The sequence below is a fragment of the Myotis brandtii genome, unplaced genomic scaffold (genome assembly GCF_000412655.1).
Source record: "Myotis brandtii unplaced genomic scaffold, ASM41265v1 scaffold397, whole genome shotgun sequence".
NCBI classification, from domain to species: domain Eukaryota; kingdom Metazoa; phylum Chordata; class Mammalia; order Chiroptera; family Vespertilionidae; genus Myotis; species Myotis brandtii.
The window spans coordinates 304,522-327,870 of record NW_005365229.1 but is presented as its reverse complement, the minus strand read 5'-3'; the positions used below and the strand labels follow the sequence as shown (position 1 = coordinate 327,870).

General features: G+C 47.9%; 1 protein-coding gene across 1 annotated transcript in view; it reads left to right on the top strand.

Annotated features, from left to right (window-relative positions):
* ABAT (4-aminobutyrate aminotransferase) overlaps window positions 1–23,349 on the top strand; it is an 80,889-nt gene that overhangs the window by 10,641 nt on the left and 46,899 nt on the right. The window contains exons 2-5 of the mRNA XM_005872999.2: window positions 3,962–4,074; window positions 13,122–13,168; window positions 15,141–15,258; window positions 18,721–18,770. Coding sequence (XP_005873061.1) covers window positions 4,005–4,074; window positions 13,122–13,168; window positions 15,141–15,258; window positions 18,721–18,770 — 285 coding nt within the window. The 5' untranslated portion in view covers window positions 3,962–4,004. The remainder of the gene's footprint in view (window positions 1–3,961; window positions 4,075–13,121; window positions 13,169–15,140; window positions 15,259–18,720; window positions 18,771–23,349) is intronic.

Sequence of the window (23,349 nt, the reverse complement as noted above, 5' to 3'; positions counted from 1 at the left end):
ATTAATCTTGTTGATTGAATTAATGGGCCAGAGGAAGTGAACAAATGGCATGAACTCTTCTGATTATTGGGAATGTGTGGTGCTAAGAATTAATGTCTGATGGAGGTCAGGTTTGGTTATAAGGTCAATTTCACCCGCGGGCCACCAATGTGTCATGGAGAGATAGGTCACAAAGTGACGTTTCGAAATTGAAAGTGTGCGGTGTGACTCCCCCTTTTGCAGAGCATTCAAATTCGAGTACTCTGAGATTCTCGAATTTTTTAAAAACCTGGTTAATGTCAATTGAACTGTGCGGAGTCAAGTGCTCCTGTTTGAGACAAACGGCCATTTCTCCTGCGTCTAAATAATGCAGTGCCTCGCCTGTAACTGGAGCTAATTAATCTTGTTGATTGAATTAATGGGCCAGAGGAAGTGAACAAATGGCATGAACTCTTCTGATTATTGGGAATGTGTGGTGCTAAGAATTAATGTCTGATGGAGGTCAGGTTTGGTTATAAGGTCAATTTCACCCGCGGGCCACCAATGTGTCATGGAGAGATAGGTCACAAAGTGACGTTTCGAAATTGAAAGTGTGCGGTGTGACTCCCCCTTTTGCAGAGCATTCAAATTCGAGTACTCTGAGATTATCGAATTTTTTAAAAACCTGGTTAATGTCGATTGAACTGTGCGGAGTCAAACGATTTTAAATGAGAGCCAGCAACTGCACTTTCTATATAGTTACCGTGCTGCTGCATTAACAGGCTTGCCTTGAGTTGAATATTCTGGAATAGATTTAAAAAATCCCTTGAGTTTCCAAGCCCTGCCTTTCTCAGTAATATTTCCCTCTGGTAAAGGGCAATACACATTTCTTTAGAACAAAATCACTTATATTCATCGAGCTTCATATCTACTACCGTTAGGTGTTTTGTTATTTGCCGAATTAATTGAAGTGCTATAATGAATGGGCTTTGGGGTCACACAGTCCCAAGCAATCTTCTGACCTGACCAAGGCCAATACCTTAACTCCTTCCAACTTCTGTCTCCTCGTTTCTGAAATGCCTGGGTGGTTGAGCGGATTGAGGGGGATGTAGTGCCCCGCAGAATCTCACCCAGCAACCGCACACCACAGCCACTTCCACCTGGAGGAATCCCGGTCCCCCAGAGAGAGGAAGGTTTGCTGGCCCTGAAGTCTTTGTCCTCAGCTGCCCTGCGGGGCCTTTCTCCACCTGCCGTGCTGGTGCTGAGCGGAAGAGGCACTGTTACCCCCAATGCGCTCCCAAGATTTGGGGCTGTCAGTCTGATACTCTAACCGTGCTATTAGCTGGGTCGCTGTTTGTAAGTGACAGAACTCCATTGAAGGTGATGCAAGCAAGCCCCATAGGAGGGAGGGTGCTTTCTGAACGTTCTTACCAAGGCACTCTCAGGGTGGGAACACTTTTCCCTGGCTCCTCATGTTTCCTCCCACGTGGAGGGGCCTCTGTGAGCCGAACACTCTGGCTCTCCCCGTCCTCACCCAGGAAAGGGGGGTCTCAGGTTCACTCACTAGTTCAGGAGTGAGTGGTGCATCCAATGCCAAGCTGGGTTGCAGGCTTGACATGGAACCAACCAGTCCCCTACCTGCAGGACCCACTTCCTTTCTCCGGCGCTGCTTCTCTCTGCATATTCTTCTCCATCCAGAGACCCTGTTTGAAAGCTGGCTCCTCTCAGCGGGTCGAGGGTAGCTGACCCACAGCTCCCTGGACTGTGGCCCAGCCCGGTCCAGTTCACCTGGGCTGGGGGTCCCACAGAACAGACATGGCTGTCAGGTCTGCACCCCTGTTGACAGGGGGGGAGGTTGTGAGAGTGGGGAGGCATGGCGTGCTGCACCCTCCCCCCTAGGCAGCCTCCGCTGCCTCATCTGTGAGATCAGGTTAATGATGGCAGCCACCTCCCAGGGCTCTGAGGATGAAATGGGATGGTATCTGCAGCACCAGCCTGCACATAGGATTTCTCAAGACATGATAATGGTTAGAGGACGAGGACTGTGACCATCTAATTGACCCCTGTACCCAGTGCCTAGTGGATATCCTCAAGTCAATGCCTACCACCCGCCTCCCTCATTCACTCTTTGCTTCTAATAATAAAGCCCGATACCTCATTAGCTGTGAGGGCCCTGGTTTGAGGGTGCTGCCACCATTATCCAGGGCTCCGTGCCAAACTCCCACCTCACCTGTTTCCTCACCTGTGCTGCTAAGCCCACGTGCATGTGGCTTTCTGAAACCAACCCATCGTCCTTCCTTGTTCCGTTCTGCACGGCAGGATCTCTCTGGATCTGTGTCCATCGCCTCTAGTTGATGCTTCCTCCAAGCTGCCATTGAGTTGGTGCGCAGTGGAGTGCTTTGTTGCAGAATGAGTGGGTGGACATCCAGGCCGTGTTTGGATTCAGTGCAGTGGTGAAGTCTGCTGACTCTGTGGCCAAACAGATCTGAGTTCTGTCTTCAGGAACACCACTTAACTCTGTGCCTCAGTCTCTGCGTCTGTAAAAAGGGGACACTTAGCATTGTTGTGGGTGCAGATAATAATGACAAATATTAGTAGTCCTGTATGTAAAGCGCTTGGCACCATGTGCGATACGCAGAAAGGATTTGGGACGCAGGGTCCACAAGTAGTAGTGAGAAGTGAGTGCTTCAGTCATTGTTCTGAGATACAACACAATACAATTGAAAATACAGGTTCCAGATAACAAAGCCGGCATTCAGCAAGAAGACGCACAAACAGAAAGATGCAGAGAGCATGTTTGAATGGTGGCTGAGGGGGTTGGGGGCTTGTGGAGGAAGAGGTGATAAAAGGAAACAAGCAAACAATGGGGGCTTGTTCCCAGCCCATGATGCAAAAAGCAACCAGCAAAGCTACGCTCAGGTATTTGGGGGCACGACTCGACTCGGGAGCAGTCTGGAGGGAATCAGCCCCCCGCCCTGTGAAGTGGGAGCTGAGAACCCTGACTCCTGGTGCTGGGTAGGCTAACTCTCCAGTTTGCCCGGACGGGTCCAGGTTCAAATTGGAAAATCCCACATATCAGAACCCTCTCAGTCCCAAGCAAACTCAGGATGGTTGTTCATACTGGAGACGTACACCCCCAAAATGGCCCACCAGCTGCTCCCCTGTCCACAGGGTTCCCACGCAGCCCAACACCCTATAGTCTGCTGGGAACAAGGCAGAGGGATCACCTGGTCTCCCACACCGACAATTGCTCTGCAGTTTCCTCCGTCCTGGTCCTTCCATCGAGCAGAGCACAGACTTGTCGGCTGCCCCAGGTGCTCGCCTGCAGCGGCATCTCAAGCCAACTCTACCCCCTCTCTGTTTTACCACCTAGAAAAATGGGGTGATCATCCCACCTGGTGTTAAAAATGAAAAGGCCTTTCAAAGTGAGAGGCAGACAAGCATGTATTTGAAATCAGTAAGAACAGCTATTTGGGACACACCCACGGATTCGGGAAGGAGTGCAAATAGTGTTCCGATTCGGAGACGAAGGCAGTGGGCCTCTATGAGGGGGCACGGGGACAATTGCATCAGCAGAAGAAAGGCATTTCTATTGGGGTAGAATGTTTTTACATTTCAGTCTGGTAGTCATAGCTGCTTTCTTGGTATCTTTGCAAGCAGTTTTCTCCGGAAACAGGGTTGCTTCCGTCTCCATCCAAAGGTTATTGCATCCCGTTCTAACATTCCAAGAGTTGAGGCATGAGGCGTGCAAGGCAGTTTCTCTGCAAGGCAGCTCCGGCTCCGTTTTAAAGTGGCTCCGTTTATTTTATTTTATTTTTTATTTTTTGACACCGGGGTATGGTCAAGGCCAAATGAAAAGGACTTACAGTGTGTATTCCGTCTGAAAGCAGAGGGTTTGACGTCAGAAGCACTTTCCACACTCTGAGGGACGTGGAGGGGGTGGGATACGTGGCCGGAGGGGGCGTGGTCTTCGCTGGCCTAATTCTGCTCCTGGTTCTTTCAGGGGGAGCGTGTGAGGGCGGCCTCTGTTCCCGAAGGAGGGGATCATGGCCTCCATGCTGCTCACCCGGCGGCTGGCCTGCAGCTTCCAGCACAACTGCCGCCTGCTCGTGCCCGGTAAGCTCTGGGGGTCGTGGCGGTAGCAGGAGCATGATCAAGACTAGGGATTCCGAGTGGGAGAGTCCTTGGGGACAAAGGCACTGGCCAGCCAGTGCTTCCGGGGCTGTCCCATCACCCCCTGCCCTTCCCCCATCTCTGCTCCCCATGCAGTCAGCTCTGCAGTGGGCAGGGAGCTGATCTACCCACTTGCACAGAGGTGTGGCCCCAGCAGCTAGAAGGGCCCAGGCTGTTCCCACAGGGACCATCAGGCAAAACACACAACTCGAACTGCTGCCAAGAAACAAAGAAAGTAACAAGAGTCCTTGTAATTGATGTAAAGGCTAGCTGTGCTCAATGGCACTAGACAGGAGGTGGCCTCCCTGGAATGTCCCACCCCCACTTCCCTCTCCCTCACCTCCCACACCTCACACCCACCGCCTGCTCATCTGCCTTCTGGCTCTCTCGGAGGCTCCCCTTTCTCTCCACCTCACTGAGTTCAGGCAGCTTAGCCAAGTGAGCTTCATCCGGGAACACCCTGCTTGCATGATCTCAAGAGGCCCCCCTCCCAGTGGTCCCAGGAGGACGGCAGGAGTGAATCCCATTCCACAAGTGAGAAAACTGCAGCTCAGAGAAGCAGAGTCACTTGCCCAAGGTCACACAGCCACATGGATCCATGCGGCTCTGAGAGAGGCAGAAGCTAGCAGTGACCTCCCTTCGCACACATTGCATCTCCAGGCTGTCCCCAGTTCTCTGGGAGCCCCATGTTTGTCATCACAGTGTCCTCTTATTATTGTCGGTCCTGTCTGTCTTCTGAAGGCAAATGGCTGGCGTGTCCTTTGTTTGCATGTTTGTATTCTGGGTGAGACAATGTTCACTCCTCTCCCAGGAATATTAGCATGCTTTCTACTTTGGGATGATTTTAGGTATACAGAGAAGTTGCAAAGGTAGTACAGAGAGAGCCCATATGTCCCTCACCCAGTTTCCCGCTTGTTAACATCTTACATCACAAGGATGCTCTTGCCCTAGCCAGTTTTGCTCAGTGGATAGAGTGTCGGCTTGCGGACTAAAGGGTCCCAGGTTCGGTTCTGCTCAAGGGCATGTACCTAGGTTGCAGGCTTGATCCCAGGCCCTGGTTGGGCACGTTCGGGAGGCAACCAATCTATGTGTCTCTCTTACATCGATGTTTCTTTCTCTCTGTCTCTCCCCCTCCCTTCCACTCTCTCTAAAAACCAATGGAAAAATATCCTCAGGTGAGGATTAACAAAAATAAAAATAAATAAATAAATGAATAAACCAACAAACAAATAAATAAATAAATACAAACCAAGGATGCTCTTGTCCCAACTAAGAACCTGACCTTGGTACGTCACTATTAATCAAACCCCAGCTTCTCTTTGGATTTCACTGGTTTTCCCCTTACGTCCCCCTTTGTCCCAGTCAAGTTTCCACATTGCACATTGTCACATCTCCCCGACTCCTTGCTCTGTGACAGCTTTTCAGTCTTTTCTTGTTGTTCTCCACCTTGGTAGCCTTAGTAGGTTTGGAGGATTTGTTTTGTTTTATTTAATCATAAGAGAAGCATGTAAATGCTTATCATTATGTTAAAAATAAAATGAAACCAGAATAATCCAGGTCTAGTTTGCACCAACTAGGAGGGAGAGTCGTGGGCATGGAAGATTCATTCGTTCCATAACTAATACTGTGGAGCCACCTCCGAGGTTCGGAGCGCTGTGCTGGTTGTGGAAGATACATCAGAGGAAAGAGAGCGTGGCCCCTGGGGCACTCCAGCCTGGTGGCACACGTGGCTCAGCCTTTGAAGGTCATCCTCAAGGACATCTGAGCCTTCCTCTGGAGGAATCAAGGAAAGAGCAATGGATTAAGACTCATAAGATTGGGCTACTGGCTTCAACTACCACCTATTAGCCAAGTGAGCCTAAGCAATGGACAGAACTCCAAGCCTCAGTTTTCCCATCAGGAAAGTGGGGATGACAATGATAATCCTCCCTGTTTCACAAGTTACTTGTATCTAAAGAAATGGCTCCTGTGAAAGCACTTCAAATTGATATTTACAGTAAGGTGGGGAGTGTCCTAACTCCCATTTTATAAGCATGGATATGGAGACACAATGCAAAAAAATAGAAGGGGCTAAATCAGAGTTACTCAGCTCTGCGATTTCTCAGCTGGAGTCGAATCTTTGGCACACTTATGCCAGATTCAGAAACTCAATGAGTTGTGTGTTTTTTTTGGCCTATCAATTTGGCATCTCTAATATGATGGATAGATAATGGATGGATGGATGGGTGGATGGATAGATAGATAGACAGACTGCCTGGAGACAAAGGCACTGGCCAGCCTTTGGGTTTTTTTAGAGTTTCTTAATAATAAAACACAGTGTTGGCAAAGTTACCATAATATGTGCATTGTCATACACTGCTTATGGGCAAGTAACAATAGGAAAATGGTTTTTTAAATTATAGGAATAATAAAGTATCCTTAACCATTTAGCCCTTGCCACAACTCCATCAGACAGAGGAAAGTGAGGCTCAGAGAAATGAAGGAACTTGCCCAGAGCTAGCAAGGGGCTGAACCAGGCTTTGAGCTGAGCCAGTGTGGCCCCAGGACTCACACCCTTCACCACTGTGTTAGTTACCTATGGCCACATAGCAAATACCCCCACACTTAGCTGGTTAAATAATGTTTATCGTCTCACAGTGTCTGTGGACCTGAACCCATGGGGCTCACCTGGATCCTCTGACTCCAGGTGGCTCATGAGGGGGAGGCTGAGCTATTAGCTGAGGCTGGTCTCATCCGAGGCTCGCAGTCAGAGCTGCGGGTCCCCGTCCAAGCCCACTTGTGTGATTGTGCGGGATTCAGGGCTGCGTAGACCTCTTCCTAGAGCAGAGCACCCAAGTCGGAAGCCACAGCCTGGTGCCACCCACCATGTGCAGATGCTTCCGCGTGTGTCTCCACCCATCCGATCACTGTAAAGCCACTACACTTGAGGAGGCTCATGGCCTGAGACAGTGTTCCCATGGCATCGTTTCATGCCACCCCTAAAAATGTTTATAATCTTACGTTGACAAGTAGAATACAGAGACCAGGAGACTTGACTGCAAAATGGTTGTCTCCAGGTGGTGAAATTAGACGTGGTGTTTTTTTCCTTGCTGCTTATTGCTAGTTCCTCAATGATCGTGTTATCACAAAATAAGGGGGTGGACAGTTGCAGGGAGGGAGATAAGATTGTTTATAAGAGAAGCAGAGCAAACAGCTCCAAGTGAACTTGGCCTTGACTTTGACCTGGCTCACATCTTGCTGTTTGGGGAAATGACATTCATTTATTACTCTCAGCAAAAAGATCAAGAGGATATTAAAAACGTTTGATGGCTGTTTTTATAGTTTGGAGTTAAAAATTGACTGTGGCTGTCCCCTGGGCACTGAGGGAGGCGAGTCTCACTGCTGGGCCCAGAAGGCTGGGCTGGACTTACCTGCAGGCCTGGTCTTGTGTGTCCAGGCAGACCCCTGCCTCCTGGGTGTGCTGCCTTATTTATGAATGAGAATACTGGATCATTCAATATTAACTCAAACTTTTTTTTGTTCTGCTTCCTGTGCTTCCGATAGTAATTTGCTTCTGGGGGAAGCGAGTTGTTTTGCTGCAAATGTTTCATTTCAAAGACCTACTCTAGATGGGATCAAAGAGGCCACCCGTTACATTCCAATTACCTAGGAAAGGAGAGGTCAGGCGGACAAACTTCCAGTTTAGCCACTTACCAGGTGTGTGACTTTGGGCAAATTAATTGACCTTTCTGAGCTTTGGTGTCTTCTTCTGTAACCTGCGGATAACATCTCCCTCCTTGGAAAGGGATAATGCTTGTAAAGTGCTCCAGATAATGCCTGGTACAGTCCTGTCCGTGCTTGATGATGGACAGATGCTTGGGTGACTTGGTATAAGAGATCCAGAAAAGGCTTCCGTGACCATTCAAATCTTCTTTTCTCTTGTGGCTTTATATCATCATTCAGCGAATTAAGAGGATGTTATATATCATCATTGGTATTGTATTGGTATTTGGTATTTGATTGTATTGGTATTTGACTATTTTTCTCCATAAAATTAAAAATTGAGATATAGTAGGAAAAGCAGAAGTATTGACCTGGGTTCAAATCCTGCCTTTGCAACTCACTAGCTCTGTGACCTTGGGAAAGTCACTTAACCTCTCTGATTCTCATTCATAAAATGGGAACAACACTACCACCTCACGGGCGGGTTGTGAATTAATTGAAACTAGAGATGACAGTGTGCCTGGTGGGGCCTGCCTAGCTCACACGTTAGCTTCCCCATCTCTCTTTGTCTGATAGCGCAGTTGCCAGCAAGCTTACCCAGCTCTGAATTTAAGGGTCTCTGCCCAGCAGTCTTGGCCCTCTTCCATCCACACCCACTAACACTTGGCACATGGTAGGAACCATTGAAGTTTTTGGAACAGACCCATCTGCCTTGCACCTGCCCTCAGCATCCCTGTCCCGTGCCTGTCAATCCCTGCTCTCTCCACGCCTCTCCCTACCCCACCTCCCAGCTCCTGTTTGCTCAGTCTTGGTATCATCAGGGCTGCAGCTCCCACTGCCACTGCCTCCATTCCCAGCAGTCCCACTTCCCAATTCCCAAGAAATCTGAGTGCAACAATGAGATATCAGGACATTTTCTGGAGAAAGGACGGGAGGGCTTGCACGTCCTCATTTGGAGGACTGCTTGCTAGTTTCAAGCTTTTTGCTTTCCCCCTTTGCTGAAACCAAGCAAGATCAGCACTAGTTACGAGCGATTTTATCCAGGCATGCAGCCCTGTTTTCTGCAGGTCTAATTGGAGTTAGCCTTGACTAGGAACCTGGAGTTCTGGCCAAGAAAGAGATAAACAGTTGAGTGTATAAAAAAAGGTCATTAATATGTCCCATGACCTTTAACGCTCTGCTAATAGAATCAACTCTTTAGGAATTCCCTTTTCATCTATAATAATAAAAGGGTAATATGCTAATTAGACCAGACATCCTTCGGGGCATCATTCCAGACGTCCTTCTGGATGAAGCCGGGCCGGAGCGAAGCCTGGGTTCCGAGTGCTGGAGGAAAGCCGGTGTTGGCAGCCAGGGAAGGAAGGCCTAATCTTGCACAAATTTTCGTGCATTGGGCCTCTAGTTTTAAGATAAAACAGAAGACAACAAAAGCTGGTTTCTTCATCCTTAAAATAAGGGTAGTATTGGGTTTTAATTGACTTTACATTCAAAGAGCAACATAATTAATTACATTACATAATTAATTTGGAAAACTTTTTTGATATCCAAAGCAATTATAGAAAATTATGAATGAATTTAAATATGTTTTCTAATATGGTTTTGTATGGTTTGGCAAACTGGGTGTGTGTGTGAGAGAGAGAGAGAGAGAGAGGCACTAACACATGCAGTAACAACTCCCCCTCAGCATTGTGTAAAGATGAAATGAGATCACATATGATTTACATAAAGTCACTAGTGGTTCCCTAGTTTGATGCAATTATGGCAACCCTAGAAGAGTAACTAATATTTCTCAACCACCAAATATGTACCAGGAAGATAAAGGAGACCGGAGACATTAAAGGGATCTCTAGGGCAGCGGTTCTCAACCTGTGGGTCGCGACCCCTTTGGCGGTTGAACAACCCTTTCACGGGTCGCCTAAGACCATCCTGCATATCAGATATTTACATTACGATTCATAACAGTAGCAACATTACAGTTATGAAGTAGCAACGAAAATAAATTTATGGTTGGGTCACAACATGAGGAACTGTATTTAAAGGGCCAGAAGGTTGAGAACCACTGCTCTAGGGGTTACTGATTGTAGATTATAACAACTCATTGCACACTTCTTGGATTCACCAAGCTGCCTTTCACTCAGGGACCAAGGAGATGGGGAGTTTAAGGCTACCCTCTACGTCTCAGCAACATGCTGAGCTAAAAAGCCTCATGGGCTTAAGCCTGGGAACTCACACACCCTCTATAACAGTGATGGCGAACCTATGACACGCGTGTCAGAGGTGACACACGAACTCATTTTTTTGGTTGATTTTTCTTTGTTAAATGGCATTTAAATATATAAAATAAATATCAAAAATATAAATCTTTGTTTTACTATGGTTGCAAATATCAAAAAATTTCTATATGTGACACGGCACCAGAGTTAAGTTAGGGTTTTTCAAAATGCTAACACGCCGAGCTCAAAAGGTTCGCCATCACTGCTAACTTTAGCACTATATCAAAAACAGGTGAAATGAGTTTCCAGCAAATGACTTGTGCCCAAAAGTGTTTTTAACAAAAAAAAATCTACAGGTGGGGACCACCTGAATTTAGACATTTGATTGTTTTCTCCTGTGTGGCTTTTGAATGTCACAACTAGGACACAACTTGGGGTGGGTGCTACTGGCATCTGGTGGGCAGAGGCCAGGGACACTGCTTGACATCTGCAGGGCACGGGACAGCCCACGACACAGAATTTCCAAGTCCAAAATGTCAGCAGTGCCAAGGCTGCAAGATTCTGGTCTATATACATTTGGATATAGATTGAATTTTTACAAAATTTGGGTTATTTTCTAATCTGATCGTTCACATGCTAATACCCCGGGCATCTTTGCATACCCATAAATATTAAATATGTCTATCTTGAAACTATTAAAGGATGCACAATATTCCATTGTTCATGAAATGGGGGATACATCATATTCTATTTAGCTACCTTCTATTGTCGGACATTTAGGTCATTTCTCTACAACATCACTGGCACTGGGCTTTCCCATTTTTAAAAAATCCTCAGTGTTTGCCCTAACCGGTTTGGCTCAGTGGATAGAGCATTGGCCTGCGGACTCAAAGGTCCCAGGTTCGATTCTGGTCAAGGGCATGTACTAACATATAAATATCTACAGTAACTCTAAGAAATAACTCTAAGACTTAAGAATGACTATATTAGATACAATTTATCTAGTAAATTTTAAATAAGTAGCTAGTAAATAAATAGGTAAAAATGAAAAGAAAATAACAGCAAAAAGACATCATCCTGCCTTGTACATCCAGATTGTACCACTGTTTTTTCATAGGTGCATCTCACTGGTTTACTTTACTTTTTTAAATCCTGGTAAAATATACCTAGCATAAAATTTTCCCTATTAACCATTTTTAAGCGTATAGTTCAGCAGCATCAAATACATTCACACTGCTGTGCAACCATGAACACTGTCCATTCTCCAGAATGTTTCATCATCTCAAACTCAAATTCCATACCTATTAAACAATAATGTCCCCATTGTTCCCTTCCCCCTGGCCCTAGGTCAGCCGTGGGCAAACTACGGCCCGCGGGCCGGATCCGGCCTGTTTGAAATGAATAAAACTAAAAAAAAAAAGACTGTACCCTTTTATGTAATGATGTTTACTTTGAATTTATATTAGTTCACACAAACACTCCATCCATGCTTTTGTTCCGGCCCTCCGGTCCAGTTTAAGAACCCATTGTGGCCCTCGAGTCAAAAAGTTTGCCCACCCCTGATCTAGGGGTAACTGAGAGTTGGCCAGGCAGCTCTGTTGGGCCCACCTTCATGCCTGGGGAATGACTGGCCATCAGTTGGTCTAGGCTAGGCTTGGCTTGGTCACTGCAGTGACTTGGCTCTGTTCCATGTGTTTCTCATCCTCCAGTAAGTTGGGCTGGGCTAGTTCTCATGGTGATGGTAGAGGAGAGCATGCTATAACCCTCTTGATGCTCAAGCCCCACACTGGTCCACCATCACTTCCACCTTGTTCTGTTGGCCAAAGCAGGTCAAGGGCTGGGGCAGAACAACCTACCAACAGTGGAAGAACATGGCAAAGCTATATAGCGCAGGGAATGGATAGCAAATGACCTTGAGCTTGACCTTGAAGGACAAAAAGGAGAAATTTGCCAAAGGAATGTATTCTGTTCTAGGCAAGGGGAATGGTATGTGGAGAGGCATACAGGGTGACAGTACATGGCATATGAGAGACATTGGATAGCTCTGAATTCCTGGAGTAAATGTCAGTGTGTGAGATGGAAGAGACACAAGTTGAGTGATGATGGAGACTGGAACTTTTACTCAAAGATGCTACAGAATCTGCATCTGACACATTTTGGAGATTGACTAACCTTGATTCTGTGAAGTGATGTGCAATACTGTTTCTAATGTTTGCACTAAAAAATAACTGTAACCATATTTAATACAAATTAAATTTTTCTTTGCATATTTTGCAGTTTTCTCCAGTGTCATTTTTTAGTGTCAAAAGATACCCCCTCCTTTTGTCAGTGCAACTATTTATAAATCCAGAAATCCTTTTCTGATAAATGATTGTAGTTATGGAGAGTGTCTGTTCACAAAAGGAGACTTTCCCACACATATTTCTATTGGGAATCGGTAGATTTTCGTTTAATAGTAATGAAATGTTTTGGGAATAGATTTTTAATATTTTAATTAATATTTTCTACTTTAATGTGGAAATATATAATTTTATAACACTAATTGCCAAAGTTTATTTTATATTAAATCATTTTTAGAGGTTAAATCTTTATAATATTAAAGCAACTGGTGTATAATCCCCAGTTTCCATATAGAATTGCACAGTGGTTTATAAAATATCTGGATTATACCGTAATTATAAATGGGTCTTTGGGTGCAAATTTATATTTTTCAGTTGATTTTATTTTCCTAACATGGTGTTAAAAAGCCTTTTTTCTTCTAAATAAAAAGTAAAACCCATGCTTCTATGGACATAGGTAAACGCCTTCAACTTAATTTTTTTTTGTTAAATATTTTAGTTTATTTAATTATCTTCCAATGCCTAAATCTCCAGTCTGTCCATTGTAATGATCACTTAACTGTCAGGAGTAGTTTCCCACCAACGATTTATATTAAGCAATTTTAAAATATTTATAATATCGTTGACTACTTAACTATGAAGTTATTCGCATGAAGGGAAAAGCAGCCCCAAGACTTGGGAAGACCTGAACGATTTTAAACTACTTTGAAGAGTGTGTCCTTGCTGTAATGCTCTTGCTTTTCTTGCCCGCAGGAGTTAATGAAACAGCTGAATACAATTCAGGTAAGTGGTGATGAGGCAACGTTCCTTCCTTTGCTTCTCTAGTACAATTTAGCTGAGGGGCACAGATGCTTTTCTGTGCTGGCTCTTTTCAAAAAGGAAAAAAAAAAAAGTTATTCAGAACCTTTTTTTCTCATTTTCCTTGTGATTTCTTCTTTCACTCATTGGTTATTTTTGTGTTCTTTGATTTCCACATTTTGGTGAACTTCTCAAGTTTCTTTCTGTTATTGATGTCTAATGTCATTGCATTGTGGTTAGAAAACAGATTTTGTGAAAACATGTTTTCAATTCTCTTAACTGTATTGAGCCTTTTCATGGCCCCGCATATGGTCTATACTGGAAAATGTTCCATGTGTACCTGAGAAGAACGTGCACTGCCCTGTCGCTGGGTGGGGTGTTCTGTGGGTACCGGTGAGATATTGGGTTAGAGCGTTGTTCACGTCCACTTCCTTGTTAACCTTCTGCCTATGTTCTGTCCATCATTGAAAGCCACGTATTGAAGTCTCCAGGACATAACAACTTTCTGGTAGAACTATTCTTTTTATTATTATTATTATTATTATTAGGTTTCTCACTTGTTTTATTTAAGAAATTAGAACTATTCTTGTAGAACTATTTCCCCCTTTAATTCTGTCCATTTTTGCTTCATATATTTTGGGGCTCTGTTATTAGGTGCATGTATGTTTATAATTGTTGTATCTTCTTAGTGGGCTGACTCTTTGTCATCATTAAATGCCTCTCTTTACTTCTGGGAACATTTTGTTGTTGTTGTTGTTGTTGTTGTTCATTCTATAGTTGATTTTGTCTGATATTAGTATAAACCAGTGGTCGGCAAACTCATTAGTCAACAGAGCCAAATATCAACAGTACAACGATTGAAATTTCTTTTGAGAGCCAAATTTGTTAAACTTAAACTATATAGGTAGGTACATTGTTATTAACTTAATTAGGGTAGTCCTAAGGCTTAGGAAGAGCCACACTCAAGGGGCCAAAGAGAGAGCCGCATGTGGCTCACGAGCCACAGTTTGCCAACCACGGGTAAAAACCATTCCAGCTTTCTTATGATTGCTGTGAGAATCATGTTATCTTTTTTGTTGTTGTTAATCCTCATCCAAGATATTTTTCCATTGACTTTTAGAGAAAATGGAAGGGAGGGGGAGAGACACTGAGAGAGAAACATTGACCCATCAATTGTTTGCCTCCCACACGCACCCCACCCAGGGCTGGGGATTGAGGCTGCAACTGAGGTATATGCCCTTGACTGGAATGGAACCTGGGACCCTTCAGTCCACGGGCCAATGCTCTATCCAATGAACCAAACCGGCTAGGGCTCATGTATCTTTTTTCATCCTTTTAACCTATTTGTATTCTTGAAACTCAAGTGTGTGGCATGTCAACAGCTTATAGCTGAACCTTTTTAATGCAGTCTGACAGTTTCTGACTTTTGATTAAATTGCTCAGTCCGTCCACAGTTAATGTTATTATTGATATGGTTGTATTTACATCTTCCTTGTTACATTTTTTTCCTCTTTGTCTCATATCCTTTTTGTTCCCCTGTGCCTCTTTTATTTTGTGTTTTTGCATTAAGTGAGTAACTTCTAGTCTAACATTTTTATCTCTTCCATAATTACTATGTGTGTGTTTTTAGTTTTCTTCATGGGTGCTCTATGGCTTACCATATACATCCTATCAGAATAGTCTTGAGAGATACAGATCAACCTTTTTGTTGTGATATGTAAAACACGCACAGACAACTGCATACAATACAAATTCACAGCTTCATAAACTATCGTAAAGCAAATCACCCGTGTAATTACCCCGGGGCAGGAAATGTGGCATTTCTGGCACCCGCAGAGACCTTCCGCATGTCCATAGACTGGTCGGGGCGTGGTCCTTTTCTGTGATTCAAGCTGAATCCTAAACATGGAGGACTCGGGAGTGGCGTGAGCCTGACTCAGTCTGTCTTTTCCCGAAGAACGCAGAGGCTGTGCACTTCTTCTGCAATTACGAAGAGAGCCGAGGCAATTACCTGGTCGACGTGGATGGCAACCGAATGCTGGATCTCTATTCCCAGATCTCCTCTGTCCCCATAGGTAAGAGCTGGAACACCCGTCCTTGAAGGTAATCTCTCTCTCTTAGCCGTGGCTACCCAGCCTCCGCAAGTCCCTTCTAGCACGCCCGCCCGCATGTTACCAGACACTTCCCTCAAGGGCAGAAGAAAGGCACAGTTATTCGTAGAGGGTGTGTTACTAGGGACTTTACATGTCTTCTCTCATTTACTCCTCCCCCTAAACCTACTAGGTAGGTATGTATTAGTATTCGGTTTTGCAGATAGAGAAGCGGAGCTTAGCAGCTTGCGAGGAAGCTGAGCCGGGATGTGGGCCCAGGTCTGTGTGACCAGAGTTTGCTGTCTGTGATTGGGTTTCCCAGAGGAGGGGCCCGAGGCAGGATTCTGTGCATGTAGTTTATTGAGAGAGAGCTCTCAGCAGAAAGGGGGCAGGGGCAGGAGGGAAACAGCACAGGGCAGGGGGGAAAGCTAAGAGGGATGAGCTGTCAGCCGGAGACCAACCACTGCCTGGTCCCCCAGGGTGCTCTTGAGCATGCATTGCACCCCAGAGTTGGTCCCAGCCTGCAGCAAAGAGACCGGCCTCTGTGTACCTCTGTGCCAGGCGGGCATTGCCCGTCAGCTGCCAGAAGGAAGGACTTGTCAGCTCTGGGGTGAAGTGGCTTCCAGGCACCAAGGGCGATTTTCCAGAGCCGGAGGCAGCTGGAGCCGTTATCAGATGCATGCACGGCAGCTGGGAGGCGGTGGCCTGCGCAGCACAGGTGCCCAGGTGCCTGGATGGGGCCACCAGCAGCACCTGCCTCACAGGCTCACCTTCCGGTCACACGGAGCGTGACTTGCTGCTGTAGGAAGGGACAGGTGACAGGATGGACGGGCTGACCTGGACCTGCAGTAGCTGGTGTTTGCAGCTTGGATGGCCGATGTTTCTCTGGTCTGTGGGTTCCCCTTGGATCCCTGGGCTGTAGGCTGAGTCAGTGGAGCCTGGCCCCTTGTGCTCCCACTCGTCAGCAGCTCCCACCCCGGCAGCCAGGGCCTTCCCCCGAGACCCCAAATCAGGTCCCCACTCCTCCTCCGCTTCCCCCATCGCAGTGCCTCCCACCTATTTATTCCCCATGAAGGTGCAATTAGTCAGTAAGTGGGTGACTCATTCTCTCTGGAGAGTCCCATCATTCAGACATGCCTCGGCCTTGGAAGGCATTTTGGATGCTAAGGTTTACCAGCCCACCTCCATTTTGCATCAGAGGGAAAGGGATTAGATTCGAGTGATCCTGGGTTTGCATCTTGGCTCCACCATGTATTAGCCATGGGGCTGTGGGCCAGTGACTCCTCCACCCTCCCTCTCCCCCCGGGGCTCCCTCGGTTGGACTCCCCAGCCAGCCAGTGTATGTGTGTTGGGGCGGGAGGATCAGGCCGGCAGCAGCTGTTAAAAAGACTAGAAGTTCTAAGTTTCTCTCTCGCGCCACCTTTTCTCCCATATCTGTAGCCTTTGAGGTGATTTTTTAACTCTTAATCACTGAGAATTTGCTCTATGCCTGGCATATTGCTAAGTGCCTTTCATGTTATTAAATCCCCACAACAGTCCTATAATGTTGGTTAGTTTAGCATTTCCCCCCCCCCCCCACCTGTTTACTGATGGGGGAGCCAGCTTTCGAGAAGGTGCAGGGTTTGCCCAGTGTGTCCAAGAAGCCAAAGGATTTAAACCAGTGAGTCACTGCCTCTCTGCTTACTTCTGTGACAGCAGCCTCCCAGACGGCCGCCCCTGCCCTGCTGTGGGGGGCAGTCCAGGGCTTCGAAGGCCCAGGGTAGGAGTTCCCTGATCTGAGGGGCCCGCTCTGCTTTCATCTGTCCTAATGAAGCTAGTAGACAAGAATCTGTGATCTCATACCTGCTCATCTGAGGCAGAGAAGTCACACACACCAGGCAGTGTGATAAAGAGCAGAGCTGAGAGGCCTCGAGCCAGAAAACAGTGGGAAAATACCCACCATGTTCCTTCCTTGAGTAATGAGCGCTTTCCAGCCTTGGGCCCAGCACACCTCCGATTGGCATGGGAACAGAAGGGGATGGTTGGCCCAACCGCCCCCCCACAATCATGCCCCCAGTCCATGCTCCCTACAGCAGGCTGAGTGAAACCACATCTGTTCACTCTCTGATTGCATGGAGGAGACGGCCCCCTGCACCCAACCCCGGGTGACGCTGGGTCTTTCATACCCATCTAAACTGGCTAATCTGTTACTCTGGAGGCAGCGGGCCCCAAGCTCAGAGGTGGGCAGGCCTCTCACCATTGTACTCTAAAGTCTCCTCTCAAAGTAAGTGTATTTAAATTAAAAAAATGAATCGACTGAAAGAAAATAAGTACAAGGTGTGCGCCATAAAAATGGTGATGCTTGAAGACTGAGAGCTTTTCTCCAAGTTCTGCGACCTGCTCCCAGATTCACAGATGAGTCTTTTCTCACGTACGTCAGTTTGGAGTTCTTCCATGTTGCCGGGTCTCTGCATTATTCATTCACTCAGCTGATATCCATTGAGCTGAACACTTGCCACTGCCGTTGAGGGTCTTCCGATCTGGTCTCCTGACCTCGGTGCCACCTACAAACTTGGCCTTGCTGTGAGAGTTGTGGCCAGGACTCGCAATAATGAACAGAAAGCCCCCTGCACATAGTAGATGCTCAGTAAACAGAAGTAAAGGCTTTGAGCCCAGGACATCTGGCTCCGGTGTGGGCAGTCCTGTCTTACACCCCCGCCCTTTACAATAAAAGCTTCCACTTACTGAGCTGTGTGCAGGGGTTTTCTCTTCATCGCTAACCCTGGCAACAATTGATCTGCTGTTGACGGACTTTCGGTGGCTTTCAAGCCTGGAGATGTTGGAGTGGCACAGTTAGGATGTGTGTACATTGGTCTTCATACACAGGTGCAGGATAAATTCATAGAAGAGTAATTGCTGAGTCAAAGGGTGTCTTAAACCTCGTCATGGAGGGCCAGGCCCAGGCTGGACAGTAAATGCCACGGGACTCTGGGAATAAGTGTGAAGGCAGAACCGGTACGCTGGCCTCAGATGGCAGGTTGTGCCACGCACTCACTCGGCTCCTGAGCCAACACTTAAAGCAGCTTGACTCTGTCTGTAGGCACCGTCTGTAGGCACTGGGGGAGAAAGCGGGGACCACATTTGTGATTCATCACGCCGGCCTGGGGAACCCTTCCCAGACCTGGAAGTTTGCTTTCGCCTGCACCCACCTCCTCTTGTGTTTGTCTAGCTCTGTAGGTCTCAAACCTGAACCTCAGAATTACCTAGAGAACCTGTTGAAGATTTCCGGGCCACACCCTGAGAGATTCTGAGTCAGGGGGTCTGGGTGGGCCCAGCCATGGGTGTTTTTGTCTGCCAAGACGTGGCGGCATGAGAAGAGGTTGGAAAGGAGGGGAGGGGCGGGCAATGGAGGAGGGGCACAGGGCCCTCAGCTGTGATGTTGGTCTCTAACCACCTTCCCATCCCCAGGTTACAACCATCCTGCGCTCATGAAGCTCGTGCAACAGCCTCAGAATGCGGTGAGTCCCGGGTTAGACGGTAAAGACCAGCGTGTTCACGGCAGTTCAGAGGACCACTGGGGCACCTTGGGAAATAGTGCATCCATTCATTCACTCCATAAGTATCTACTGAGCACACACTATGCGCGAGGCGCTTGGAGTACCGTGGTGAGCAGAAACCCAGCACCCCGCTCCCATGGTGGCAGTCAATTAACTTAATTCTCGACACGTAAGTAGAGAATTACAACCATAGTAAGTGCTACAGAGTGAGGTAAGCAGTGCTGTGTGGGCATAAAACGATGAAATTGATCATAATGATTAACAGAAATCAAGAGCATAATATGTATAGTAACCCCCCTGATCCGCAGTTTCACTTTCCACAGTTTCAGTTACCCGTGGTCATCCGTGGTCCAAAAATAGTAAATGCAAAAGTTCCAGAAATAAACAACTCGTAGTTTTAAAAATATTTTATTATTGATTTCAGAGAGGAAGGGAGAGGGAGAGAGAGCTAGAAACATCAGTGATGAGAAAGAACCATTGATGGGCTGCCTCCTGCACATCCTCTACTGGGGATCAAGCCTGCAACCTGGGCATGTGCCCTTGACCAGAATCAAACCCGGGAACCCTAAGTCCACAGGCCAACACTCTATCCACTGAGCCAAACCAGCGAGGGCCATAAGTTTTGAGTTGGGCACAGTTCTGAGTAGTGTGATGAAATCTCATGCTGGGCTATGGCTCATCCCTTTGTCCGGCACGTCCACACGGTCGAGGCTCCCTGCCCGTTCATCACTCAGTAGCCGTCTTGGTTATCAGATTGACTGTCGAGGTATCGCAGAGCGTGTGTTCAAGTCACCCTTATTTTACTTAATAATGCCACATCCACATAGCTTTTATTACAGCATGTTGTTAAAATGGTTCTATTTTATTATTAGTTATCGTTGGCAATCTCTCACTGTGCCTAATTTACAAATTAAGCTTTATCATAGGTTGTATGTAAAGGGAAAACATGCACGGGGTTTGGTACTGTCTGCAGTCTCAGGCATCACTGGGTGTCTGGGAACGTACCCCGCCCCCATATGAGAGGGATTTAAAGCAACACCCATTGGCTGTCACATTGATTTTATGGATCAGGAGCCGGGCAGGCTCAGCTGAGCGCTTGGCTGAGGGGCTTGGAAAATGGACATCCGCGCTTAGCTGGAGGCTACAGGGGAGACTACTGTGTGCTCATCTGGTTGTTAGCATAATCCCTTTCATTCACACGGTTCCCACGTGATCCCGCCATCTTCATGCCAGCAACCCAGGCCAATCCTGTGCTCGGTCTTCCATCACTCTTTCTGCTCTTAGCACAGGGCTCGTGGTTGCACTGGGCCCACTCGGAAAAGCCAGAATAATATCCCTGTCTGAACCAATTAGGAACCTTAATTACATCTGCCAAGTCCCTTTGGCCCTATAACATACTCACAGTCCCAGGGTTGAGGGGGTGGCATCTTCTTGGGGGCCATACTGTGTCTGCTACACATCTTTACAACATGGTATGTCAGGTATGACATCCGCTGTGGTAATACCCTATAGCTGCCCGTGCTCTCTACACCACAGGGTAGGATGTTTATCGCCCCCATTGAGAATTTGTGAATAACAAATGGTCCCCACAACATGCCCCAGCCGTTACTATTCCCCAGCCCTCTCCCCTTATTCTAACAGCATAAGGGCGCTCCTTCCATTCTTTCTTGGCACGTGAATGGCATCACAGTGTGCGTCTCATCACGTCTGGCTAATTCACTCACAACCCATCTGCGCGATTCACCTTGTGCAGAGCCACGACCACCTAGTCCCGCGGCTGCGCAGCCGTCCAGGGTGTGAGTGCGCGGCCGGTATGCATCCACCCCTGCTGGTGGGCATCGGGTCGTTCCTACAGCGGCCGCTGCCGTGAACACAGAGTGCCTGTCTTCCGTGAACAGGCATGGTCTCCAGGGGGTACACGGCTAGGAGTGGAGCTGCGGGCCGTCGTGGTGAGCAGACAGTGGTCCAAACTGTCTGTTTCCACTCCCCCAGCAGCGTGTGTGAGTGGTGGTCACTCCACATCCTCCCCGACGCCGAGTGTCACTGGGGGGCTTTCATTTTACTCAGAGAGTGACTTACGTATCCACACGTGCCAAGGGGTGTGAGTCCCCCCCCCAAAGATCGAAGAAAGGCAGGGAAGGCTGAGAGCCCCACAATGTTAGGAACCGACTCCCAGCCTTAAACGTCCTCCCCTTTTAGCGGGCACAGTGGAAGATAATAAAGAGAACCACATTTCCCTCCTTGCGAATGGGTTTGCCCTGCCTGGGAGGGACTTGGGGACATTTCCCCCCTCCGATTAGTTGACAAGTTCAGGGGCCGCAGTAGAGGACTCCTGGGGCGTGTCTCCAGCATGCAGGCTCCACGGGGGTGTTTACACTCAGAGCCCGACTTTGTTTTGAAACGTTTGCAGATCCCAGATGCCTCAGCAGTTGGTGCTGGAAAAAAATGTGTCAACAAACATGTCACACACATTTGCAGAGTCAGCTGCCTGGGGAGGCAGAATCGTCCCCAACAGCACGTGACTTCCCCCAGGGATTCCGATTTGGGGGATGCCCTGCCCCCACCTGTCCCTGCCAGGAACCTGGATGCCACACTTTACCCCCTCACCTCTCACCTCTCACCTCTCACCTCTCACCTCTCAGCCAGTCAGAGCCAGTCGCAGCTCTGCATCTTCCATTTGATTTTTCCCAGCAACCCCCTCTCCAACTATTCTTCCCGCCACATCCATTTTCATCTCCTCCAGACCCGTGGTCGGCAAACTGTGGCTCGCGAGCCACATGTGGCTCTTTGGCCCCTTGAGTGTGGCTCTTCCTAAGCCTTAGGAGTACCCTAATTAAGTTAATAACAATGTACCTACCTATATAGTTTAAGTTTAAAAAATTTGTCTCTCAAAAGAAATTTCAATCGTTGTACTATTGATATTTGGCTCTGTTGACTAATGAGTTTGCCGACCACTGCTCCAGACCATCTCCAACTGCGCTGCGCATGGAACCCATTTCAGCTGCCTCCAGGGCACGTCCCAAACTCCTCCAGTTTAAGTACAAAGCTCCTCATGGTCTGCCTCCTGCTTCTTCAGCTTTATTTCTTGACATTTGTTTATTGGCCAGCTCTTGATTGAACACCTACTGTGTGCTGGTCACTGTGCTGGGATTGGATGGTGAGATCACAGTCTAGGTCACAGCCTGGATCACAGTGCTGACCTTGCTCTGCAGAGGACTGGGCTGGGGCAGGGTGACTGGCACAGTCTTGGAGAAAGGGCAGCTGACTGGCAGAGCTCCGCGGGTACACCCCCACATCAGGCTGGGGACCATTGGCTGACATCTGGGGTCTTCCAGATTCTCAGCTGGAGGTGTGCTCAGGCGGTGGCTGTGGTATTTGACTTATCCTGGGCAGGTTCCCGCCAAGTCATTGAAATCCTGAGAAAGGGCTTAAGACCCTTTGCTCCCCAATCACATCACCCTGAGGCCCCCACATCATCGCTTCCGGTGGCTGGGAAACATGAAGCAGTGTCCCCTGGATCCATGTCTGGGTCCGGTTACCCTGTCTTACGTTGCCCAGGCCACCTCTTTGCCATGCTCACAAGTCATGCAATGATTATTGGGCACCACGCGTGCACCTTCCCACTGGAACGAATGCTGAGCACAGTCTGACATGGGGCAGCTGGGATGGAGATGGAGCCGTTGGCCTGGTCAGGGAAGAGGTGTGCCATCCCTCTGACCTCCAGGCCTTCCCACCTGTGTGACTGCCCTTCAAGACCGAGCTCCCCCTCTGTGTGCTGCGGCGTCCCACTGGCTCCTTACAAGCACCCGGGGGGCGAGGGGAGGGGGATCCCTCTTCTGGCATCCAAAGGCCCTGAAGCCCAGAGAGGTTGAGTAGCCTGCCCGAGGCATCTGAGCCGCTGAAACCAAAGCCTGTTCTCTGCACACTGTGCATTACAGCTGCTGAGTCTGAGGGCAAGTGTTCCAGAAACCTGTCCTCATTTTATTCGGCTACCCAATGTCCCAAATCTCCTCTGTTCTCACTGTCACGCTTTGTCAAACAGGAACATCACCCACACATCTTCCCTGGGCCCAGATAGGCAGTCAAGCTGCCAGCCAGCCCGCTGTCCCATGTGAGCAGTGCCACCCCCGCCAGGGATGGTGGTTCACCTTGACCCTCAGCTCGTGATGGGCCAGCCAAGGTCCCCGGTTGTACCAGGCAGACTCATGTCCATCATTAACATTATCAGGCAGGGCTGCCTGCGGTGTCTGGCAGAGGATGGAATCTGAGGTCAGAAAACCTGGCTTTAGTTGTGGTTCTGCCCTTTCCTGTCTGTGTGACTTGGGTCAAGTTGCTTGACCTCTCTGGTCCTCAGTTTCTCCAACTCTACAGTGAGACGGGTTAACTTCCCCCACCTCTTATCCTAGTCCGGAGTGTAAACCTGCCACAATGTCTATTGATGGGAGCCAATTTCCAAACAGCCAGGAAGCTGAATTCTGGGCGCCCCCCGCCCTCCTTGGGTTTCCTCCTATGCAGTGATGCCGCCATTTGGATTTGCATG